Raw genomic sequence first — 24,493 nt, 5'->3', positions numbered from 1 at the left:
CCACCATCGCCCGGCCATTGGGGCTGTTCTTGATCCCTGCAGCAGGCTACCTCACAAGAACTTCAGGAGTGTCCGGAGGATTTAAGCAACTGGCCCGAGAATATGCATTATTGGAGGGAACTCGTGTTACTTGGTGATGGTAATTTGTATTCCTAAACTTCTTGAGCCTCCCCAGCCAGACTTGGGTACTACAACAGACTATGGTACTCTGGTGGTGGTCCTCGGAAATGTGTCTGAAGCTCAGAAAGCAGAAGGCAGGTGCATGAAAATGCTCAAGAGAAGCTGGGCCCCCCGCCTTTCCCCTCCTGCTTGTTTCCTGGCAGAGGACTTGGCTATGAAAGGGCCTGAGAAAAACAGCCAGAGTCTAGGAGTGTCTTAAGTGTTACGCTATTGACAATTTAAGTCAGAATAAGTTAAAACTGTTTTGTAAGTAACAAGTGGATTTGATATTTAAAAAGCAAAAAAAAAAATAATAATAATAAGGAAACTTCTGTCTCCTGTAAAAATCTTTCAGACAGGTTTATACTAGAAATCGCACATTAGTTCTGAGCTCTGCCTCACTGCTTCGTATGTGCTGAGAGACACTTAAGGTATTTAGTAAAGCAGGCAATATACTTTAAATTAATTTTATTTACATGTGTCTTCATTGCATACCTTGTTTAAGATGTGACCGCATCATGGTTTTCAGTTCTTAGCTGTTGAGCAGTTTTCCCATGTACTTGTTTGATAACATAGCAAATTGCTTAATGATTTTTTTTTTTTGTTTTGCACTTCATGGCCTTATTCCATAATAAGCTGTAGAAAAGCACTCTCGATAGAATCAGTTTGATCGTGCTGTTTCTGTGTGAGAAACGGGGAGGGAGCAAGAGGGGGAAAGAGGGAGGGAAGAGGAGGGGGAGAGAGAGAGAGAGAGAGAGAGAGAGAGAGAGAGAGAGTGCGCTGGGGGGAGAGAGAGAGAGAGAGAGAGAGAGAGAGAGAGAGAGTTCCCTGAGAGGTCTGATAAGTAGCCACACAGACTCAGAAGCCAGGTCAACGTTTCTTCACTGTTTGCTTTTCCCCCTGGGAGGACTTACTGCTGATACTTAATTTGATTCAAGAGAAACAAGGTAAGTCAATGTTCCATGTTTGTATTTACTAAATCCTAACAGGAGCGTGTGGGTTAATTTGTAGCTTTCCTCTAAAGCTTCAATTGGAAGTCAAATTCCTATAATTTCCTAAGTCCTCCAGCGGCGTAGAAGTGTTTTCAAAGGTGCTGTTATACTCAAGGTCACCAGAGACTTAAGGAAAAGAGAAAATAAATATACTATGTTGTTGCACGTCTGAATTACTTGCAGGGGGACGTTGCAATGTTGCAATAACCAGTCTGCTTGTTTAAGCATACTTGTCAGGCATGCTTACCTTTCAGGCTAGAGTCAATGTTTTTGAAAGCTGAAGTTGAAATGTGCCTTCCGCTCACTGCTGCTCTTGTACTGTCCCAGAGTTAGCAGTGTTCTGTAAAGCAGTTTTATTTCTGTTCAGACTCCTCAGCTCTATTACATGTAACAGAGCCATTTTATATACAAGTGAATGTCACTGCTTCCTATGGGCATTTCTTTTCGAAATCAAGAAGTGTATTTTACTTTGCATTTTGAAACAAGAAGTCACAATTTCCTAGCTGGAGTCCAAACTATCCTTTGCTTTTGTTATGCTCAGGTAAGGAGCAGAGAAGTGCGACTTGGTAGATCACAAATTAACAAGCATGTGAATAGTTTGACGGAATCCTAAAAGTGGATTTAAGGGACGTTATCCTTGGGGGTGGGGAGGGAACATAAGGTGGGGTGAGTGTAATCAGAAAGTATTACCCACATGTATGAACTTGTCCAGGAATAAATTTAATAAGAATTTATTTCTTTTGTCCTTGAGATAATGTACACGGGGAGGTACATAACTTTATCTGATAACTTTATCCTGCTTCTTCTTTTGCGCGTTCATATGCTGATGTCACAAACACTGGGAATGAAATTGAAAGCATCTTATTGTCATCACCAGCGCCTGTGCTGGAACCATTCTGAGAACCCTCTTTTAAAAAGGCGGTTTCATATCTGTGTATGCGAAACCAGTGCTCTTCCCTAACAGCTAATCTGCATGGTAACATCAATATTTACCAGCAGCTCCCTTCATTGCTCTTACAACTACTTTAAAATCAGACTCTAATGGGAGATGCTTTGCCTATTTAGGGTTTTATAACGTATTAAAAAGGAGTCTTCTCCAAGCAGCTTCTATTTGTTTATACTTCTGATACTCTGACTAATACTTGTATGGAATTAATTCACAATTTTTAGCTCAACATTTAACATCTACCTTCAGAAGTAGGGATTATGTGTGGAATGAAAGCATAAATACACTTAGGGTGGCTGTAATACGTTTGGGATTTATTCGTTCCCTCCCCTAATTCCCAGTGTAGTTCCAGGCATCTGTCTTGAAAGGAATCCTAACATCTGTTTAGTTTTACACCATCTTTGCCCTTAGCCAACCCGATGAAATGCCTCTTGCTTATTATCTGAGCTTGCTTATAAGTAGTAAGCAATTCTTTTTTCCACCTTAGTGAATAGGTTCCTCTTTTTCCTCCCTCACATTATAAACTTGGAGTAAGAGCAATAGTATAGAATCAGTGCTGTCTGCATTTTTTTTTTTAATCCTAAGTGAAAGGTAGTTGCCATCTTTCACTCCTCTGAGGAAATTACAAAGACAATGCTCTTTGTTATGAAAACTGGAATCTAGTCAGTTAGCTGTCTTATTTGGAGTTTCTTCTGCTGTGACAAAACACCATCATCCAAAGCAGCTTAGGGAGGAAAGGGATTATCTGGCGTGTGCTTCCCCATCACTGTTCATCACTGAAGGAAGACAGGTTAGGTACTCAAACAGGACAGGAACAGAAGCAGCAGCTGATGCAGAGGCTAATGGAAGAGCATGCTTACTGGCTTCCTCAGGATGCTATCTTCTAGAACCCAGGACCACCAGCCCAGGGGTGGCACCACCTACAATGAACTGAGCCTTCCCCCATCAGTCACTAATTAAGAAAATGCCCAGTGGATTTGCCTACAGCCTGGTCTTAAGGAAATGCTTTCTCAATTAACATTTTCTCCTATCCAATGGCTATAGCTTGTGTTAAGTTGACCTAAAACTAAGCAGCACAATTAACACCTTGTCAGCTTGACACACAAACACATCACTTTAAATCCACAGCCATTCCTTCTTATTCATCTCATCAATATTTTTTAAGGGATTTATTGGTTTATTCTAATTTTTTTTTGTCTTTTCCTCCATTTCTGTAAGGGATTTCTTTTTCCTTTCCTTTTTAAAGGTCTCTATCATCTTCATAAAGTTATTTGTAAGGTTGTTCCCTTCTGCTTCATCTGTCTTGGGATGTTCAGGTTTTGCTATTGTAGAACCACTAGTTTCTGGTGCTTTCATATTGCTCTTTATGTTGAATGTATCTGTTGCCTACCTATTTCTTCAGCGGTGCAGGTAGAGCTCGTGCCTCCAGGGGTCACTCTTCCTATAGGTGCAGGTGCAGGCAGGCATGTGGCTCCAGGGGTTTCTTTTCTTCCAGGAGGAGGTGGGGCCTATGGTGCCCATCTCTCTGATACAGAGGGGGATGATTGAGGGGAGGATGCTGTTCCCTGTTACTGGGACTGTGGTAGGAGGGGGCACAGTTCCACTGAAAAATGTGTCAAATAGCCAATAGAGAAAAGTCTTTCATTGACAAGATAGAACCTCTGCATTAGATGTGAATTTAGCAGAGAAAGCATTCTTAATGAGCAGACAAAAGGAGAATTAACTAAAAGCAAAGAGGCAGATGATCAAATATCTAAGAAAAGAACCACAATAGAATATAGGCCTGCCTATCTTTCTCTTTGCCATGTTTCCTCACTGACTGAGATTTCTAATTGTTGCTCGTGGTTCCCCTCCTTTCCTCCTAATTTGACAATATTCCTGCCAGACTACCAAACAGATTTTTTTTTTTTTACTGAAAAATAGGATAGTGGTTTTATCTTTTAAAAATGATTTCTTTATTTTTGTTTATTGTAAATTTTTATTAATTTTTAATAAAAAATACATCACTTCCCCGTTTTTCATTCCTCCCTTTAGTCCAGCTCTTCTCAACCTGTGAGTTGTGACCCCCTTGGGGGAATAACAACATCTTTCACAGGGATCACCTAAGACCATCAGAAAACACAAGTATTGACATTAAGATTGATAACAGTAGCAAAATTACAGTTATGAAGTAGCAATGACATAATTTTATAATTGAGGGTCTCCACAACATGAAGAACTGTTTTAAAGGCAGCACAATAATAGTAAGGTTGAGGACCACTGCTCTAAACCTTCCAATGTACCATCCTTCCATGATCGCTCATGTCTTCCACACTCCTCAAATGGATGTCTTCTTTTTGTCTGAATATTATTGTTGCTATGTATGCATAAATATATAAACAGCCTCCTGAGATTGTTAAGTGTGGCCTGGGTGTATATGATTTCAAGGATGACCAGTTTGCATTGTGTAAGTAATTAAGAGGCTTATCCTACTCTAGAGAGACTAATTCTCCCTCTCTCAGTAGTCAGCAGTTGTGTGCAGTTCTTTGTCTAGGGATGGACCCCATGAGACTCCCCCCTTCTGCATTAGCATATCTGTTGATATTGTCATTGGTTAGGCAATGATATTGTTGAGGTTCATTGACATAGCTTCCCTGTCTTCTAGGAGACAATATCTCACGCTTCCCGATCTTCTTTCTATTTTTTTTAAATTATCTCTTTCACTTTTGGTATTATAATATAATTAAATAATTTCTCCCTTCCCTTTCCTCCCTCCAAACACACCCATATACCTCTCTTTGCTTTTTTTAAATTCATGACCCTTTTTTTCATTAATTGTTGTTACATGCATATATCATATGCATATATATTCCCAAATATAACCTGTTCAGTCTGTATGTTACATGTATGCATGTTTTCAGGGCTGACCACTTGATAATTGGATACCCAGTTGGTATGTGCTTCCTTAGGGAAGACTGGTTCTTGAGCTTCCATCATTCTTTAGTTGCCTGTAGTTCTTTGTGTAGGGTTGAGGTCTCAAGGTTTTCCCGTCCACTCTAGCATGTCTACTGCTGATGTCCTTTTTCAGCTCATGTTAATGCAATTGTGTTGAGGAGACTTTATGGGTGTAGCTTCAGACATTAGGAAACACAATCTTACAGAAAACTCCATGGCTCTCTGGCCCTTAGATTTTTTTCACACCCTCTTCTTGCAATATTCCCTGAGTCTGATCAGGTGCTATGTTGCAGATGTATCTATTAGGGCCGGGCTCTGCAAGAAACATTGATTTCGGCATTACAACCAGTTGTAGTTTTCTGTAATGATTGGTACAAAGAAAATATTTGAATAGAATTGAGCACTATACTTATCTGTGGGTAGAAGGATGAGTTGTAGAAAGCAGTTAGGAATTATGCTGGTTTAGTAATGTGGTGGGTGGTGCTAGGTTCTTTTCTAATCCCGTATCCTCACCAGCTCCAAGTATTTGGTTAGGTTTCTGGTACCAGACGTGATTTCCCTCCTGCTGAGTGAACTTTAAGTCCAATTAGACAGCTGTTGGTTTCCACCAACATGAGTATCACTATTGCACCTTTAAGAATTTCTTCCTATGCTGCTCATTATTATAGTTCATAGGTGTCGCAGCTGTGTCTGGCAATGATTTCCTCCCTCCCTTATTAGCTTACATAGTCCTCTGTGGTATGAACTATAACAAAATATACTTTCTATTATAGTACTGTGAAAGCTAGATATCAGGAAGGAGGTTGTCAGGCTAGACCCTGCTCAAATGTTCTGAGTCCTATGTCCTAAGTATGCCCCATCTTCCTCAACAGGAATGAACCTTCCGTGTCTGAGAGGCAACCAAAGCCAATAGCAATAGCCTGTATCATGTTTGGAGTCATTTACCCTACCCTGAACAACAACAAGCACAGATGTTTCTCATGCCTGGTACTGGGACTTCTGTTAGTCTGTGGCTACATTTCAATGTGGGAACATTGAAAACCCAACTGACATAACCTTGTTTAATATGTGTGTATGTGTAATACAAACACACACACACACACACACACACACACACACATATATATGATGTGTATATACATGTATATATGTGTGTATGTCATATATATATAATTGTATTGTAGATAACTTTAGATAGTATAAAATGATTCAATTCCTTGATGATTCATCAAGCATGCTTGGTTTCTTTGTCCCATTCTTTTTCATCATGCATATTGAGAGAGAGATACATGTGCCTGCAGTGCCCATAAAGACCATAAGAGGATGTTGGAGCCTGTATTCCCACGTACAAAATCACCACAGACATCTTTACACACACAAGAGCTAGGAACAGATCTTGCATCCTCTGCTAGAACAGTATATGCTCTTACCCTCAGAACCATCTCCAGCCCCTAAAGTAGTAGTTTTTACTATGAACATGGACAGTGCAGTTGAATGATCAATAAGATGACTCTAGATGCCAGGCGTTTGAAAACAGAACAAATAAGAGAAAAGAGGAGCTGTGACAGCACTACTTAACCAGAAAGCTCGCCCCGTTTTGCCAGTCCTTTACCATCCTCATCTGTCTAGCAATTTTTTGTTTGAATTTTGCTCCCTAGAAACCGGACAAACATCTCCATAAGAAGTTCTTAGCCCCAGCAGAAATGCTAATATGGCCCTTTGTCCACTAAAGACAATTTGGTCCTACTGAAATAGAAATTTTTACCTGGTTTCCTCCCGACGTGGTCATCAGGTCTCCTTAGTTCCAAATCCATTAGGCTTATAGTAACAGTGTATGTACCTGTTTGTGTGCATGTATACATGTGTGCACCTGAGTGTGCATGCATGAAGCAAAGCTGTGAGGCAGAGACGGGAGCTGAGAAAAAAAATGTAGAGCCCAACAAAAATCAATGAAAAAGAATGAATTGAGTAAGGTCTTCCTTAGGATACCAGAACCTTGGAGGAGTCTAGCACAGAGGGGGGAGACATAAATTTACCTACTGGAGGTATGCACATTCTGAACCTCTGGGTGGCTTTCAAGGGGCAGTCAGAGGCATGGAGCAGGATACCAACAATATGCAGACTAATGGGCCCATTAGAAGCAGCCTGTCCAGGGCTCAGTAAAACAGCAAATAGTATAACTTAAAACCAGTGGGTTTGAGTTTTAGTTCTGCCATACACCTTGTGACTGTGACAAAAATCATCTAAAATTACATCCTCAGTTTCTTTATCAGTAAGCAGAAGTAATTTTTGTAAATAGCAATGTTCTGTATAAACATACCAATTTTGGGATGGGCAATGTACCCAGGGTGTAGTCTAGAGTGGCTTGAGCTCACAGTTTGTATGCACATATAAGAATAAGGAAGTAATTGAAATAGTTATTTAAAATCAAGCATCAAAAATATCCAAGCTCAGAATTATAAGTCCCCTGGCTCTGGAAGGCAGCAGAAAATGACTATATTGGAGCTCCGGGCTGGTAGTCATTGCTTCCCACATCCATATTGCAAGGCACTGAGAAGGGATATCAAGAACAGAGCTTTCTACTATAGTTCTGTTTCCCTGGTGTTTAACTTTTGCAAACTTAGCCACAATCTTTTATCAGAATTATTTCACGTATTCCCAAGATAGTTATTTTTCAGTGTGTGTGTGTGTGTGTGTGTGTGTGTGTGTGTGTGTGTGTGTGCAGGCACGCACAGGTCTGTGTCTGTGTTTAACCTACAAACAGTAGATAGTGATTTCAAATGCAGGAAGAAGCACCTTTTGAATTTGTTTTCAGATTGATTTAGATGATGGTTACTTATTTTCATTTGAACAAATGTAAACTGATATTTGCAGAAGAATTTCTTTGATCGGCTTGCCTAGAATCAGCTTACCCTCACAGAACTTTTGTTTTGCAGTTTTTAAGGGCCATTTCAAGAGCTTAATTGCTGCTAACTTTCCAGTTTTCTAGTTTCTTAGGAGGACAGTAGAGCCTAGAGTGGCTTCACCTGATGGCAGTGTTTTACTGCGGCCAGGCTGCTTTTCATTGTGGAGACACTATCTAGGACCGTAGTGAGCTAGTGCCACTTTTTACTTAAGAACTGAAGATTCGAGCTGCTGAAGTCCTTGACTATTAAACTTATCCTAATAAAGTGTGAGGAGATGGAGGGTGACCGTGTCTGAAGACCATGCAGTATGCCTAGGAAGAAGAGAAGAACACGGACCTCTGTTTTCATTGAGTGTGGCTGGCCTGCATTTGACATGATCAGCCGCTGTTTTTCCCTGTAGCGGTAAGGCTTGCTGAGACCAGAGGCTTGCCACCACTTTGTCTTGGGTTTTTTTAAGTGACATATCTACATGTGGACACTTTTTATTTTTGAAGTTTTAGTACTGTTCCGGATCTATCCTAAATTAATTTAACCCACTTGTCCATTAACATTTCAAGGTTTTTCAGCTCAATATCAATCTTCAAAGTGTCTTATTAATACTGCAGGAATCTTAAAAATGCATAAAGACAAATAGTTTAATATGCGTGTAGATTTTATTCTGTTCCAGTAACAAGGTGTCACACTCGATTCTAGCTTGTATGATAGTCTCTTCCTTCTAAGAACAGCTTCACCGTCTTAACTAAGTTGCTTGGTTCCCACTTGTTTAAGTGCAGCTAAACCACACTACATTTCTGTGTGGTTTACAGAGCGCATCTCTAACCCATCCAACTGTTAGAACTCTCTTTGCACACAGCGAAGTTAGATGTGTCTTCAGAGATGTCAGTAAAATCTGGAAAGCAGAGAGACAGAGAGTAATGGACTTTCCGGGATATCAAATTAGCCACAGCAATGTGTTTGCCACTAAACCGTTTATATCCTTGTATTGTTGGTATTTTCAGTATGCTAATGCTCATATGTCTGCTTAGAAATATCCATCGATGTCCCCACAGAATCAATCAGCACAGTTCTTGACTTGGTGAAGTTAATTCGCTAGCATGGAGGAACTTTAGTTTTGGAGAGAGGGAACTATCAATCCACCATGGTTTCCTTTAACATTTTACAATAAAAAATAAATAAATAAAACATTTTCGGCATTGCATATTTCAATTTATTACATAGGTTTCAAAAAATGAAGTAGAATGTATGTAAATACATGATATTATCTAATATTGAAAACTGGTGTTATTAACTTTAACCTTATTAGCTGTTTAATCTTTAATTCTGTATGCTAACAGTATTTACCACCAAATATTTTCATTTTATTTCCTGAGTTTTCTTCCAGTCTTGGGATAGGCAACTGCATATTTTGCTTTTTAAGGAATAGTCAAGGAAGAAGTAGTTTCCAGTAGTTTCTTATTTCTCCTAGGAAACCAAATACAGTACAAAACAACATTTTATTTATATCATCCCTGGTCATAGTCTGTCAATTTTCCTAATTGACACACTTTTCAGATTGACCATCTTCATGGTCAGAAAGGGATAACTTTTTACAGATGCTCCCTCCTTGTAATGTCACCTTGAGCTGGGGGGAGTCTAATCTCAGTATCATTTTGAAATTAAGTATCTAGAATATTTTACTGTAAGAGAGTTCATTATCTAGAATCACTCTAATTTGACTGTGTGTGTGTGTGTGTGTGTGTGTGTGTGTGTGTGTGTGTGATATGTGCAGGTATTTGTGTGCTTTTGTATATGTGGTACATGTACAGGTATTTGTGTGTGTGGTACATGTGCAGTTATTTGTGTGTGTTCATGTGTGCTAGTATACGTGAGGCCACAGGGCAGTAAGACTGCCATTTTACAAGAATCACCTCATTTATTTATTTTTTTCTGAAGCAAGGTTTCTCACTGAAGCATAGATCTGATTTTGCATTCAAGCTCAACTCATTGGCTTGGAAGCTTCAGGGGACTTCTGGTCTCTGTTTCCCCAGGCCTAGGGCTACAAGCCGTGGCCTCCAACACCAGGCTCTTTAGGTGGGCCCTGGAATCAACCTCAAGTCTTCATGTTTGAACAATGGTCATTTCCACGCCTCTACGCCAGGCTTTTTAGGTGGGCACTGGGAATCAACCTCAAGTCTTCATGTTTACACAAAAGTCATTCCCATGCCTGAGTCACTCCTCCATCATATCTTGGGACATTGTTGCTTCCTGAATCTTCTGACAGATACTCATTATTTTACATGTCTTGTAAACTCTCCAGTCTAACTCTCTCTTAAGGTATACTTGCTCCCTTTCCCTTCTTTCAAACTCTAAATTATCTTCCTGATCACTCAGAAAATAGCTTAACACTAATCCTCATTCCTCAAGAATAAAATTGTCAAGTGAGTGTTAGAAACTCTGTTGCAACTCTGGTTGCAACCACATAGTCTTGATAATTTTAAATGCATATGATCCCCCAATTGTGATATTGCCAATCATAGTGAATGATGTCCAGATGATAATGTTTTCAGAGTGATGAGCCACTTTTCACAGTTGTGTTTGCTTCTTCTGCCTTAGTCTCCCACATGGTCTGCAGGTGAATGATTCCATAGCTGGAAAGGGTATAATTTATGTCTAATAGGGTTGGCATGCATCAGTTTGGGTAAAAGCATGGTAGGCAGCCTGGCTATGAGAGGAGTGGGATTTCTCTAGGACTTTCCTGTTTACTGGACATTTGTTAATGATAAGGTTACGATTTCTGCTGACTTGAGAGCATTATGCCGGTCACTGAAGTCCCTGATTCCCTTATTAATAAATAGTAATTGAATTGTGTTAAATATGTCTTTCTGAGTACCTGTACTTTTTACCTGTTGATAAACGTAAGAGAAATCAAGTGTTTTTAATGCATCTGAATTTACTTTCTCTGAAAACTTTAGAGTTAAAAAATTACAATAATATCTACATCTATAGTTTTAAAAAAAATTGGCCCTACTTCCTCAGTTTACTTACAATCTTTACTTAAATCCAGTCTTGCTAAAATGCACCAATCATCCATTAAAAGTATTTAGGGAAATAATTAGGTGGAAATTATAAAAGAGTCTTCACATTGTGGGTCTGTACATCTTTTCTTATTCAGGGAAGTGTTAGTTGTATTAGACCAAACCTCTCTCTGCTCTACTTCATAGCCTGCATCCCTCCACTCCCAACGACGAATGGTCCATCCAAATCTGTTTTTTGTAGCTCCGATGGCAGTGGCCTGAAGGTCATTTCATGAGAGGCAGGAGTGAAGATTGGGCCTTCAGAGATACACATGGCCTGTAGAGCTGGTGACATTTATACATCCCCTCATTTCTGCATAGCTTCCAAAGTGTTCTGAACTGGAGGAAAAGCTCTGAAGGACCCTAGAATTTATGATCCATGGGATTTTCCCATTACTGTTTTTTCTAATCTTAAGAAAGTATTAGAATGTTTGGCCTTATAAAATCCCCAAACAACACCTAACAAATTTGTTCTAGTGTTACCGTCTTCTAGTATATCAAACAATGGATTTGTGTTACTATGAAGCGTGGTGGAGCGAGGCAGTTCTACTCAAAAGAGCTTCTGAGCTGAACCATTACCTTAAGCAATAAATGAAAGCCCACACACTATCAAATGCCAAAACGCATTTTGTTCTCTCCCTAACAAACATCTGTGTCACACTGTCTTCGTCTTCTCATAAGACCCATTATCTGTCCTCTTCCATATCCTATGATTGCATCATCCCATTAAAGGCTATGTTTGCCAGCTTTCTCTATGTGGACTTGAACTTCATAGTAATGCACACTGGCGGTATGACTTACCCTTGGAAGGGTAGACCACAGGAGGATACCTAGATTAGGCATGGTCATGAATGCAGAACCACTTCAATCAGAAATTTCTCAGTTCCCTGAGATCTAGAGGATAATTCTTGAGAAGGACAGAGAATCTGCATAGATGCCTTTTCACTGTTGCTCTTGCTTCATGGGGAAGGAATAGCTGCCTGCTATGTAAAGATGGGGACAGAGCGGGTCCTTTGAAATATGGAATTACAGGACACCAGACAGAAGTTAAATGTATCATTGAGACAGTATTTTATAGTGTGTGTGTGTATGTGTGTGTGTGTGTTGTGAGACAGGATTTCATTGTTTAGTCTGAAGTAGAGTCAAACTTGTGATCCTTCTGCCTACAGCTTCCTGAGTGTTGTTCACCGCAAGCATACCCCATAAAATACAGCTTCAAAGATGACTAGAATGTAATACTTTCTTATAATCTATTGATTAAACCGTTGTGATTTGATCTCTGTGAAGTTTTGTTTACACGTATATACGTACATATAGTACTGTATCCATCAAGTTTATTAGAAAATCATAGCCAACACCGATATGAAAGATGAGCACAACTGAAAACATTGTAGGAAAGTCGCACATTGCTTTTCACAAGAATTTTGTCTCTTGAAGATTGTCCAACATATGTTATTCTGTCATCATAGCATTAAACAATATCAAGTGGATACTGAATCTTCTTCCGGTAATTATCTTCTACAAAGATAACTGAACATTCAGTCAGCCTCCCTTCATTGGACTTGGAAAATAAGTCCTCATAGATTCTGCTAATGATTAAAGATACTTTGAACCTCCATGCCCCCACCCCACAAAACAAAGCCATGTACCTACCGGTAGGAACCCAATCATGTGATTTCTTGACTTTGCTTTATGGAGTACAGTAACTTTTAAGGTGCAATAAACTCTTCTTTGCCCAAGTTAATTTTGGTCATGGACATAGAAATCAAAACTAAGGCATTCGTCACTATTCGGAATAGACAAATGAGCTAATCGCTTCCCCTTCTGCGGGTTAGAAAAGGGAGACATAGGGGGCTGGAGAGATGGCTCAGCAGTTAAGAGCACTGCCTGCTCTTCCAAAGGTCCTGAGTTCAATTCCCAGGAGCCATATGGTCGCTCACAACCATCTGCAATGAGGTCTGGTGTCCTCTTCTGGCCTTCAGGCATACACACAGACAGAATATTGTATACATAATAAATAAATAAATATTAAAAAAAAGAAAAAAGAAAAACAAAACAAAAAATACAAAAAAAGAAAAGGGAGACATAGAGAAAATAAGCTGGTGACTTGAGACATAATGAGTAAGAAAGGAGCTGATTCCAAAGTTCCCAATTTCCCATTCTTCTACTACTTAGAATGTCAGACTGAGTTGAAATTGGATAGAAATAAAATTCCCCTGAGTAGTAATTCATTGAGAATAATTGCTCTTAAAATATGAAGCAGACAGCCGGGCGGTGGTGGCGCACGCCTTTAATCCCAGCACTCGGGAGGCAGAGGCAGGCGGATCTCTGTGAGTTCAAGACCAGCCTGGGCTACAGAGCTAGTTCCAGGACAGGCTCTAAAGCCACAGAGAAACCCTGTCCCAAAAAAAAACAAAAAAAAATGAAGCAGACAATAAAACACTCACATCTTTCTGTATTTCAGTCTGGAATACTGTTTTACTTTATCGCCGTGATAGTGGGTAGAAGAGAGATAACATGCACTTCTATTCCCAAGAAATTGAGCAGCCCCTGAGTAGTCTGCTTAGCCTGAAGGAGAATAATGAAGGCACTGAACTAAATGGGATAGTTTTATATAATCTTTACTAAATGGGACAGTCTTACATAATCTTTACAGCAAGTTCTTTTTTTTTTTTTCAACCTCAAGAGTTAATGCACAATTTGGGCATGCTCACATTAACAACACTTGCCAGCCATTTTAATCACAGCAAGCTGAAAAACAAGTCTATCCTGGCACGGAATGCTCAATCTCATCCTCAGACTGCATGGTTTAAGTCGACTTTAAATCATCACCTTTGTAAATAAACTGAACGCTTTAGAATGTGAAAATAATAATCCATTCTTGAGGTCGTTTGTTGTTACAAAGGAATACAGAGTGAGTGACTTAAGCCCCAGAGTCTCAGTAAGAGCAGATGATGGCTGTGTTGTTCTTGTTGTTGTTGTTGTTTTCTGGAGGCCTAAAATTAGTGGTCCTCTCCTGCTTCCTTCTGGTGTGACCCATCGGCAAGAGTGCCAAAGTATCTCTCCTCCCCTCTCCTCTGTTCTCCTTCCCTCTCCTCTCTTCTCCTCTTCTCTCATCTTTTCTTCCCCTGCTCTCCTCTTCCCTCACTTCTCCTCCTTTCCCTGTCCTTCCTCCACCCTCTCACCTCTGATCTAACCTTGTAGTTATGCTATATTGAACTGTGTCTATCCTAAAGTACATGTTTTGATTTTTCAAATACGGCACATTGGAAAGTACTTGTGGGTAAGTCCCCAAGTTTTATATTTTGCGGGGGTCACAATTCACACCATGACATTGGACTGTCAAATGTCCAGTTCTACTCACGAGAGCTTCTGAGCATACCCATGACCTTAAGCAATAAATGAAAGCCCACACCCTATCAAATGCCAAAACTCATTTGGTTTTGTCCCTAACAAACATCTGTGTTCACACTGTCTTCTCATAAGACCCACTATCTGTCCTCTTCCATATCCTATGATGGGCATCATCACATTAAGGGATATGAAATCAGTCAGTTTACACAAGGGTGTTCAGCATTTGACTCTTCAGTCAGACTTGGCTATGGCCAAACCGGTGTGTGGTACAGGTGTACAGGTGTGTGTGTGTGTGTGTGTGTGTGTGTGTGTGTGTGTGTGTGTGTGTTACACTCTTAAATATTGTTTGGCAGGGCCTTCTAGTTTAATATGCAGGTTGATTATCATTCCTTGAAGGCTATCTTGAACTTGGTTGTTTACAATTTGCCAACTAGGCAAGGGGAAGGACAATGATGGCACTTCACTGGAAAGACAAGTGTGATAGACTGATGATGTAACAGACAGGCATGTGTTCCAAGATGTAACAGACAAGGCATGTGTTTAGGAGAGAAGAGAGATCAGGTGCAAGCAAGCCGAAGCATGCAGCCATTGGTGTTTTTCAGAGGGGAGTGCCAGTCTCAAATTGTATCTGCATAGAATTAAAGTACCAGACAGAGAGAATAGGGGAACATTTACCTCTCAGGGTTATGAAAGTAGAAGAAAAAGGTTAAGTACATAATCACAAAATATTTGAACTATTCTTTGGAGGGAAGTATTGCCTAGGGGGCTTATTCCCTCGATCTTGCAAGACTATATCAAATAATTACTTTTGACTCTACTACGGCACTGATTTTGTTATAGATTTCTTTGGAAAATGAGTAGTTAAAAAAGCAATAGTAGACTTCTCAGTTTGTTGAAATAATTTGGAGAATAAGTAGGCAAATGGGAATACCGAAAAAGTTAGAGAAAGTCAATTTTCCAAAATAAGCCTCAGAACTATGAAATTTTTACAAGTAATGCTTATTCGCCTGAGAATAGAATGTAGCTTTAAATAAACCTTGGCACAACTCAAAAAGAATAATTTTGTTATTTGTTTAAAAACTAAAGAATATTGTGACACTTTTGGGCAGTCCAGCTAATAAAAGTCTTTACTTGACCTGTAGGGCAAGGCAAGCATCTTCCATCACAGCTGGGGAATATTCTGTTCCTAGGGCTCCGGTTCACCTTGTCTTCCCCCATCTATCCATTTCTCTGTCCCTCTCCTCTCCCCTTCCCCTCCTTCTCTAGTCTCTTTTCTTTCGTCTTCTACTTCTCCCCTTTCTGGACTTCCTCTCCCCCTTTCTCTTCTCTTTTACTCCTCTCTCATCTTCACTCTCTTGTTCTCCTTTCTCCTGTCTTTTTTTCCTGAATTACTTTATGGGGATTTTACATTTAGGACTTAAAATTACTATATAAATTCCCAAGCAGTGGCTCAATTGATAAGTAAGCTTGCATCCCAAACCCCAGGCCATGATTTGATCCTTATCACCAGTGTAAAAGGGAGTGATGGTGGTGCATGCCTGATGCCCTCCTCTAGGGAATGAGGAATGGATATAGGATCTGGGAGCCTTGCTGGCCAACCAGTCTAGTCAAAAGGGAGAGAACCAGATTCAATGAACAACTCTCAAAATCCAAGACAGAGAACAATAGACAAAGATACCTAAGAAAATCTGGCCTCCATGCTCAGGCTCACACACCTGCACACACACACACAAACATACAATTGTATAGACTAATGTTAGTCCCTTTATAAAAAATTAACAGTTAGCATAAATTAATGGTTTGCATAACTATACATTACTCTATTCATGTTTGTGGATTCATCACGCAATACCATGTGTCATCTCTTCTCCTTCTACTGACCTCCTCATCCCCCCCATAGTGTCCTTTTCCTTTCATATCTTATAGATTTGTTTGTGGCATGAATATACTTGATTTTTATTTAAAAAGTTTTAAAATTAAGTTCACCTATGAAATAAAATATGTGCTGATTGTCTTTCTAGGGATCTGGCTTATTTTCTTCCCTTCTGTTATATATGAGAAAAGTGAGGCAGAAAAGAGCCTGTGAGGGTCTGCAGATATAGTCCAGTGGTGAGGAATATTGTCTGTTCTTCCGAAGGACTTGGGTCTGATTCCCAGAGCCCACATGGCAACTCACAACTATATGCGCCTCCATTTCCATGGGATATGATGCCTCGGGATATCCCAAGGATTTTATGGCCTCCACAGACACTGGGCACACAGGTGGTACACATAAATCATGCGTGGAAACTCTCACACATACACACTTGATTTAGAAGGTATCTCACATAGTCCAGTGAACTTATTAGATAGCCAAGGATAAACTCGTGATTATTCTTCCTCCACCTCCAGAGTGTCAGGATTAAAGCACGTACTATCATGCCTGAATGACTCTTTTTTTTGTTTGTTTGTTTTTTTGAGACAGGGTTTCTCTGTGGTTTTGGAGCCTGTCCTGGAACTAGCTCTTGTAGACCAGGCTGGTCTCGAACTCACAGAGATCCGCCTGCCTCTGCCTCCCGAGTGCCGGGATTAAAGGTGTGCACCACCACCGCCCGGCTTTTTTTTTTTGAAATTGTAATTTAATCACAATATTTCTTCCTTCTGTTTCCTCCCTCCAAACCCTTCCATATACCTTCCCCACAGGTCCTTTCTGGGTGATTACACTTAGAAACTTAGACTTGCACTTCCTCTGTGTGTTGTGTCTTGTCCTTTTTTCTGTCCGTATTTCTCTGACCCCAGCCCTTTTCTTATGGCTCTCACTCATACATAAGTGTTGGTCTGCTCTACCCTGTCCTGTTACTGTTGTATTGTCACACCAGAGCAATGCTTGGCAGAGTATAGCTTGTTTATGTTTAAAGAGTACGTGATGAATTAGTGAGTCAATAAGTGTTTGTAAAACATACGTATTCAAATATGCAAAAGGAGTTCACATGCCAATATGGCATATTTTGTAAAGCCCTTTGAGAGACTGTTTGCTTTACAACAGCATAATGTTACTTGAAGTATTACATATTTCACTAATTCTTCATGAGTTAATGGTTTATATGAAAATGCACTGTTTTCTAACCTTTACAATTGTAAAATACTTAAAGCAGGATTTTCAAATAAAATCCTGCCATAATTGGATAAGGTGACTGCATGTCTTTACCAGGTGAATAATTCCTCATTAGATGTTAATAGTGACAAAATATAATGTATGGATGTTATCAGTGCAGATGATTGAGTGCATTTATGCCTATGCAGATTGAGACTTTAGCAGGTTCACAGAGGAATATGGAGATACATATATGAAAGGGTACACAAAACTGTCTACAGCAAAACCATTTATTGTTTACAAAGCAGGTAAGACCAGACTTTCCTCAACTGTGGTATGACAGAATGTTCACAGTCCTGAGATTCCGAAACCTGGGTTTCTAGCCATACGTTTGCTGCTAACTCAAGTGATTTAAACAAGTTGCTGTGACTTCTAGAACGTGCGCCCTGTTAGGACCAGGTTCTCTCTCTTGATTCATGGCTATATGCCAGCATCGAAAAGAGACTGGGCCCAGAATAAATACTGCACAGTATTCTTGCCTGGATTACCTTTCTGTCTATTTACAACCTCTTTACACATAAGACAATAATCCCTCCAGCTCTTACATTCTAAATTAACATTAAGTCCTGATAGCCCTTATGAATTTGAACAAGGCAGAATCAAAGCTGAAACTGCTAATTTAGCTTCTAGTCAGGCCTTTCTCAGGCTCAGTCCAATGGCATCTTTTTGTTGATATTTGTTAATATAAATAAGTCAACCAGTGGGTGTCAGTTTGTTGGCTGGCTTCCCTCCTAAGAATTACACAAGACTTGAAAATTATAAAAGCATTATTCGAGTTTACAAGATTGGATGAATATAAAAATTTAATAACTTACCTCTTAAATGTAATATTTTTCTTTTTCCAAAGTTTATAGTATATAAATGTATTTATACAATGTTTATTTCATATTTATACAACATGAAAATTATTGAGTTTAAAACAGCCCTAAAAGTTTCTAGAGTTATGCCCTGCTTTTAGAAAAATGGATATGTCAGTTTAAACTTGGAAACAAATTAGAGCTGGAATGTGGCTCATCAGTAGGAATTCACTCTAATCTTCTAGGAGACCTGAGTTGCTCTCCCGACTCTTATATCGTCACAACTGCGTGTAAATCCAGTTCCAGGGATTCTAACTCTTTCCTCTGACCTCTGTGGGCACTGCTCATACATGACACATACACTCAGACACACACATGCATAAAAATTTGTAAGTGAGAGTACAAAAAATAAAGGTTATTCATTTCTAAAGTTTTTCTTTTCTTTCCATCTGCCAAACAAATGTGTAACAGGTGTTAAATATTTAAACCTATGTTTAAATAGTTTAACCTGTGTTTAGTAGACTTTAAAAAAAAATCAGGTTTGGGCTCTCAACAACTCGGTTACGTGGATAATCAGATACCCATGGAGTCCTGAGATCTGTGGCAGCAGATCTCTGGGCCAGAGTCAACATCATCATCAAAAGAGGACTTCAGGGACCTGAGAGCTACTGTACAAGCCATCTCTGCAGACTGCTCACCAGCGTGCTCAGCCTCCCCGTCGCTGTTTCCACGACCCACCGTACAGTATGGAACTTCCCTTCTCCTTCGTGGCTTTGCAAATGAAGTCACTGCTGCTCCACCCCACTGCTATCTGTATCCTTACTCTGTCCAGTGTTTAATTCACAGCACCTACTACCTCCGATAATATATCTTGGTTGTTTTCTTCTCTGGTGTACGCAAAGTACAATGTGATCTTGATGGTAGCAGAACATTTACAGTTTTCATATGTGTCTCACATCTCGGATTGAGTATGACCATAGAAAAGTTTTTGCAAGCAATTACTGATTGAAGGATGAAAGAATGAAAAATTACACTAACCTGAGACTTCCAATATAATCCTCTTAACAGTTTTTTCTCCAGCTCCCAATAGAACCTCACCATTTACAGTCTCCGCTAGGGCTCTATTTCAGTATGAATTGGTACTCCACCCTGACCATATTACCTCACAAGCCCTTGGTAAACAATCATCATAACTTCACTTCTCTTGACACTTTGATAATACAGACCAAACATCATTCATATAAGGTGTTTTGTTTTTACACATTTTGTGGTTTTTACAAATACATAATTAGATCTTAACGGTGGGACTAAGTATAAACATGAAATTTATTCATGTTTCATGTACATTCTACTCATACTCTGGAAACTTTAATATAATACTTTAAATAATTTTTAAGAAATTCATATATGCATACAGTATATATTAATTATATTTACCTCATATTCCTTCCCATATCCAAATTCATATTTTCTCTATTTTTTTATAGCCCACTGATTCTTCTTTGGGCTGTTCATGTGCTCGTGGTATGGGCTATCTTCTGGAGTTTGATTGACATACCAGGGACCAATTCTTGAAGAAAACTGACTTTACCTACCCCTGAAGCCCTTTTAGTCCACCTCTATTTTGATTATGCCCTATCACATAGGAATTTTTTACTTGTAACATCATATCAGCACCCATAAAGCTTGGGAGTTTTGAGGTGGTTATACTTTTGGGATTAGAATATTCATTCAACTTGTATGCCCATGGCTTTCTCCTATCTCTGAAGTGGGATCTAACCAATTCATAGGCATAAATGAGAGATGTTCTAACAGCACCCTAATTTTTTAAATAACCACACCTAAGAAGTAGGCATGGTATATAAACAAATGAATGCCAACAGTAGTTACAGTGGCCATGAATGAAGTTCCTGTCCTCAGTTAGTAGACATGGTCTATAAAAATAAGTCACGTGGGAATAAACAAGAGACTCAAAAGGGGAAATAAGAAAAGAACTCCTGAGTCTCAGGTGGGAAAATTGGGACATGGCTGTGAGTGTTGGTAGCACTGTAAATGCCACGTCCTTTCTTGAAGGGCAATTCAGAAATTACAATGGAGATCACTAGCATTTCAATTCCTTGGGGTTTATACTGTAAAAACTTCTCTATTGTAATTGGAATGCCTGTAAGGGAAGACATAGTTTAGTTTGAAATCTGCATTGCTGTCTAACACAACAATGCTAACATTTTAATGTGTTATATTGGCTGTAATGAGAAATTGGCCTGCTAGAATGTGTAATAGCCCATTGTTGAGTTTAAAAGTACCCTTCTTGACAAGAGGGATGACAGCGAGCAACACTCACGTATCATCTGCACTCCCAGATATTGATTTAACTGCAAAATAACAGCAAGTAGACGGAAGTTTTATGACGGATACAGCATGAGGGAAGAAGAATCCTGAAGTAGGACAAGGAGATAAAGACCATCTTCAATGTTTGCTATTTCTGTAATACTTAACACTTTGTAATATACATACATTCTCCTTAGCAAAAATAGCAACAAGAAAGTGAGCAGTAAAAAAATGTAATAAATCTACCAAAAGCATCTATAAGAATATGTAGTATACTATATAAGTGTTATATAAATTTATTTTATATTTTATGATACAAAATGCTAGAGACACAGTGACCAAAATGAGAGGGTAAATGTTACCATTTATATGATGTATTTAAGAGTATACTTAAATAGTCATATTTGTGAAAGATAATGGCAAATGGGTGTTTTTGTATATATGCATATCTTATATATGAAAAGTACTTATATGTTTCTAATTAGTCTTAAATTATACAACACGAAATGGTAAAGCAGAAATGTAAATGGACTTTGTCTATGGAAAGAAAAGCTTTGTAGTTTGTCTTACCTTTAGGCATTGATTGTATGTATAAAAAGTAAACATTTTAGATGTTCATTGTCAAGCTATGAGTAAAATTCTGGGTAATGCATTGCACAGGGATCAGAGACATTGCTCTGAATTTAGTTTATGAACAAGTGAAATGAGCCTGGTGTGGTGGCACATGTGTAAAGTATCAACATGTGGCAGCTGAAGCAGGAATGTTGGGAGCTCAAAGCTGGTCAGTGCCACCTTGGGACGACAAAACCAACATGAGCTATACAATAAAACGCTACCTTAGAAAAAATGAAATGGAAATGAGCTAGTATACAGTTCAAATGATAACAACTCCCCCTCAATGCCAGGCAGGTCATAGGGCTGAATCAGAAAGCTGGAGAGAGTCACAATTCCTTAGAATGAAGATAGTTTACACCTGTTCTACCTGATTAGGTAACCCATATTCTATCCCAGGTTAGATAGCCTAAATTAAGGTATTGTAAAAAATCATAAAAGAAACCGAATAATTACTATTTCTTTATATGAAGGTTCTTGATACACGGATGCTCCAATGCTATCAGGTTTTTCATTTTGGGAAATCTCCTCATGTTTGTAGGATATGGCCTTTCTTTAGATCGACTTCCACACAGTTGTGCTGTTTCAGACTAGGAGTAACCTATGAAATTGCTCGGTATTATTTTCCATGTGGCAATCCCGTGCCAGATCTATTCTTTTCAATGAACTTGCCATAGCATAGCAGTACTACAGTAGTTCACTTGGGTTCACAGGGTCAGAGATGCTCTCGGGACGTGCCTGGAGCTGTGGGCTGTCGTACCTACTGCTAACCTTCCAAGGAAAGAACTCTTCGGAGAGAGATTTATTCTCTTAGGTCACAGCTGGCTGTTCTTATTAAACTTTTAATGCTAATGAAAAGTAACTCTCGCTTTCACAGAGTCAGTTGATATTCAGGGAAAAGCTGGCTAAGTAAAACTTGGTGCTTGTTTCTTTCCGACCAGAGTCGGGCCACAAGAAGTTAAAAAGTACCATCCAGCGGAGTACGGAAACGGGAATGGCAGCCGAAATGCGAAAGATGGTGAGGCAGCCGAGCCGAGAGTCCACGGATGGCAGCATCAACAGTTACAGCTCCGAGGGGAAGTGAGTGGCGTCTTGCTGCGTGGCACCGAGGGATATGGATTGCTTAGGATTTCCTGCTGTGTCACTTATTCTCATAACCGGAAGTTTCACAGTCTGTTTCTAGCCCGACATTCTATAAACACCAGCGGACACCTTATCAAACGTATCAAAGGAAGAAAGTGCTGTTCTTCACTGAGCAGATACTATGGAACTGCCACATTTAACAACTTTTTTTTTTATATAGGAAACATACGGCCTAGCTCTGCCACCAGAAGCAGAATGAATATTTAGATGCGAGAAAGTGATTTCTGAATCCCCAATTTCTCTCCAAGCTTTTCTGAGCTTTATGATGCTGTGAACCTGACATGTTTTTACCTAGAAGAATTTACAGTTTCCTGTTTTTAAAATGACAATAATTCATTTTTATCTCAGCATAAAAGAAAAAGGACTCTACCTCATTTTTCCCAATCAAAGCTTTTTAACTCTAAAATTGGGTATCTCTGAAAGTGTATAACACTTTTTTTTATTTGTGAGAACGTTTACTAAGTTGTGTGGTTACTTAACAAAATCAGCATTTTCACATGCTTAAGAACTTTGGGGTTAGAACTATGTGCTTTAGTCACTAACGTTTCGTGAGATTGCAAGAGATGAACCACTTACAAGTTTTTCATAATTATTCAGTCACCAGCATTTAATTCCCTTAAAAAAAAAACCTCAAATTTGATAAATTACAGTCTGTAAGGTAGCTTTGTAGGGAATACATGTGCCTTATGACCTGAGTTTGAAGGTGTAAAGGAAGAGCTGGTTTCTGAAGGTTGTCCTCTGACATCTATACACAGCCATGGCAATGGCATGTCAATGCCTGCATTCACACACACACACACACACACACACACACACACACACACACACTAGTAATGATAAGTATAAATTTTCAAAATTGAAGGCATTAAATGTTTTGCTTGTAAAGAAGACTTTGTACTTTCCAATAATATTTATTCAATATACAAGCAGCTGTTTAAAGATTTTGCATTCACGTCTTCTAATGCTCATGAATAAACATGTGAAGCTAATGATATTAAATTATAAATATCTAGAATAGTTGACATACTAAAAATTGTTAGAGCGTGCCCCTGAATGGAGCCTCAGGCCATAAGGTGAAATTCGAAAGCTCCCTTCAATAGTTCTTGAGGCTCATCTGCTTGACTCATAGGTATCATGAGTAAACAACCGGGGTATATCTGCTGATCAGAACTGTTTACAAAGTGCCAAGAGGAAAAGTCTAAATTGTGTTTATTCTCTGTCGTTTGCTGTAGCTTAATATTCCCTGGAGTTCGAGTAGGACCTGATAGTCAGTTCAGTGATTTCCTTGATGGACTGGGGCCAGCTCAGCTTGTTGGCCGCCAAACCCTCGCCACCCCTGCCATGGGTAAGGATTATTCTTCTGAAGTTTTATAGTTGACAATGTCATTTAGAATTGTATAGTAGTATTACAAATGAAAGTTTACTATTCTCAAACATAAGACATACATGACATTGAAGGAACGCAACGCAGTTGTGTGTTAGGATTCACAAAACACAAGCTTAAACAGTAAGGAACAAAATCAACAACCAATGGTTGAAAGAAGTATGTTCTGGTGACCACCCTCTTCCTGGTTCAAATGAAATGGTTTGTCTCTACTTTAAAAATATAGGCAAGTTGGATGTAAAATGGGAGGACATTTAGAAATGGGGAATTAGAATTACTTAAACCATTCACTAAACTGATCAGAGATTGCACACAGTTTATGGAAAAAAGTAAATAATTTCTAAAAAAATGATAACCATGATAACATATTTTTGTGAAAACAATATTGTAAATACAATCACCAGGTATCAAGCACAGATAACCAGACAAAAATAGAAAAGGAAACATTGCTTTTAAATACAAAAGCAGTAGAACATAGATGTCAACTCAAACTGAATCCATATATGAAAGTTATAGAGGTAGACTGAAAAAAATTAGAGAGGGATGTCAGGGGTTAGAGCACTCACTGCCCTCCCAGAGGACCCTAGTTCTCAGAATCAATATTCTGTGGCTGTAACTGCAGTTCTAGGGGATCCAACACATTCTTATGGGCTCACAGGTCACAAGGCATACATAACTATAACCCCACACAGGTGTGCACACATACACAAAATAAAAATAAATCCTTCAAAGATTATATGGCTCAGCCGGGC

The 24,493-nt window shown here is 39.1% G+C and overlaps 1 protein-coding gene across 26 annotated transcripts in view; it reads left to right on the top strand.

Moving 5' to 3' along the window:
• Rims1 (regulating synaptic membrane exocytosis 1) overlaps positions 1 to 24,493 on the top strand; it is a 473,457-nt gene that overhangs the window by 443,056 nt on the left and 5,908 nt on the right. For 25 of the 26 annotated variants that reach the window (XM_026785683.1, XM_026785682.1, XM_026785680.1 and 22 more), the window contains 2 exons: positions 22,156 to 22,294; positions 23,590 to 23,702. In XM_026785683.1, coding sequence (XP_026641484.1) covers positions 22,156 to 22,294; positions 23,590 to 23,702 — 252 coding nt within the window. Of the gene's footprint in view, positions 1 to 1,029; positions 1,107 to 22,155; positions 22,295 to 23,589; positions 23,703 to 24,493 lie in introns of those variants that run through there. The other variant, XM_026785699.1, reaches the window with a different exon arrangement.

The sequence above is a fragment of the Microtus ochrogaster genome, linkage group LG2 (genome assembly GCF_000317375.1).
Source record: "Microtus ochrogaster isolate Prairie Vole_2 linkage group LG2, MicOch1.0, whole genome shotgun sequence".
Classification (NCBI taxonomy): Eukaryota; Metazoa; Chordata; class Mammalia; order Rodentia; family Cricetidae; genus Microtus; species Microtus ochrogaster.
Note: the sequence above shows the minus strand (reverse complement) of the source record. Positions and strands in the feature narration are given on the sequence as shown.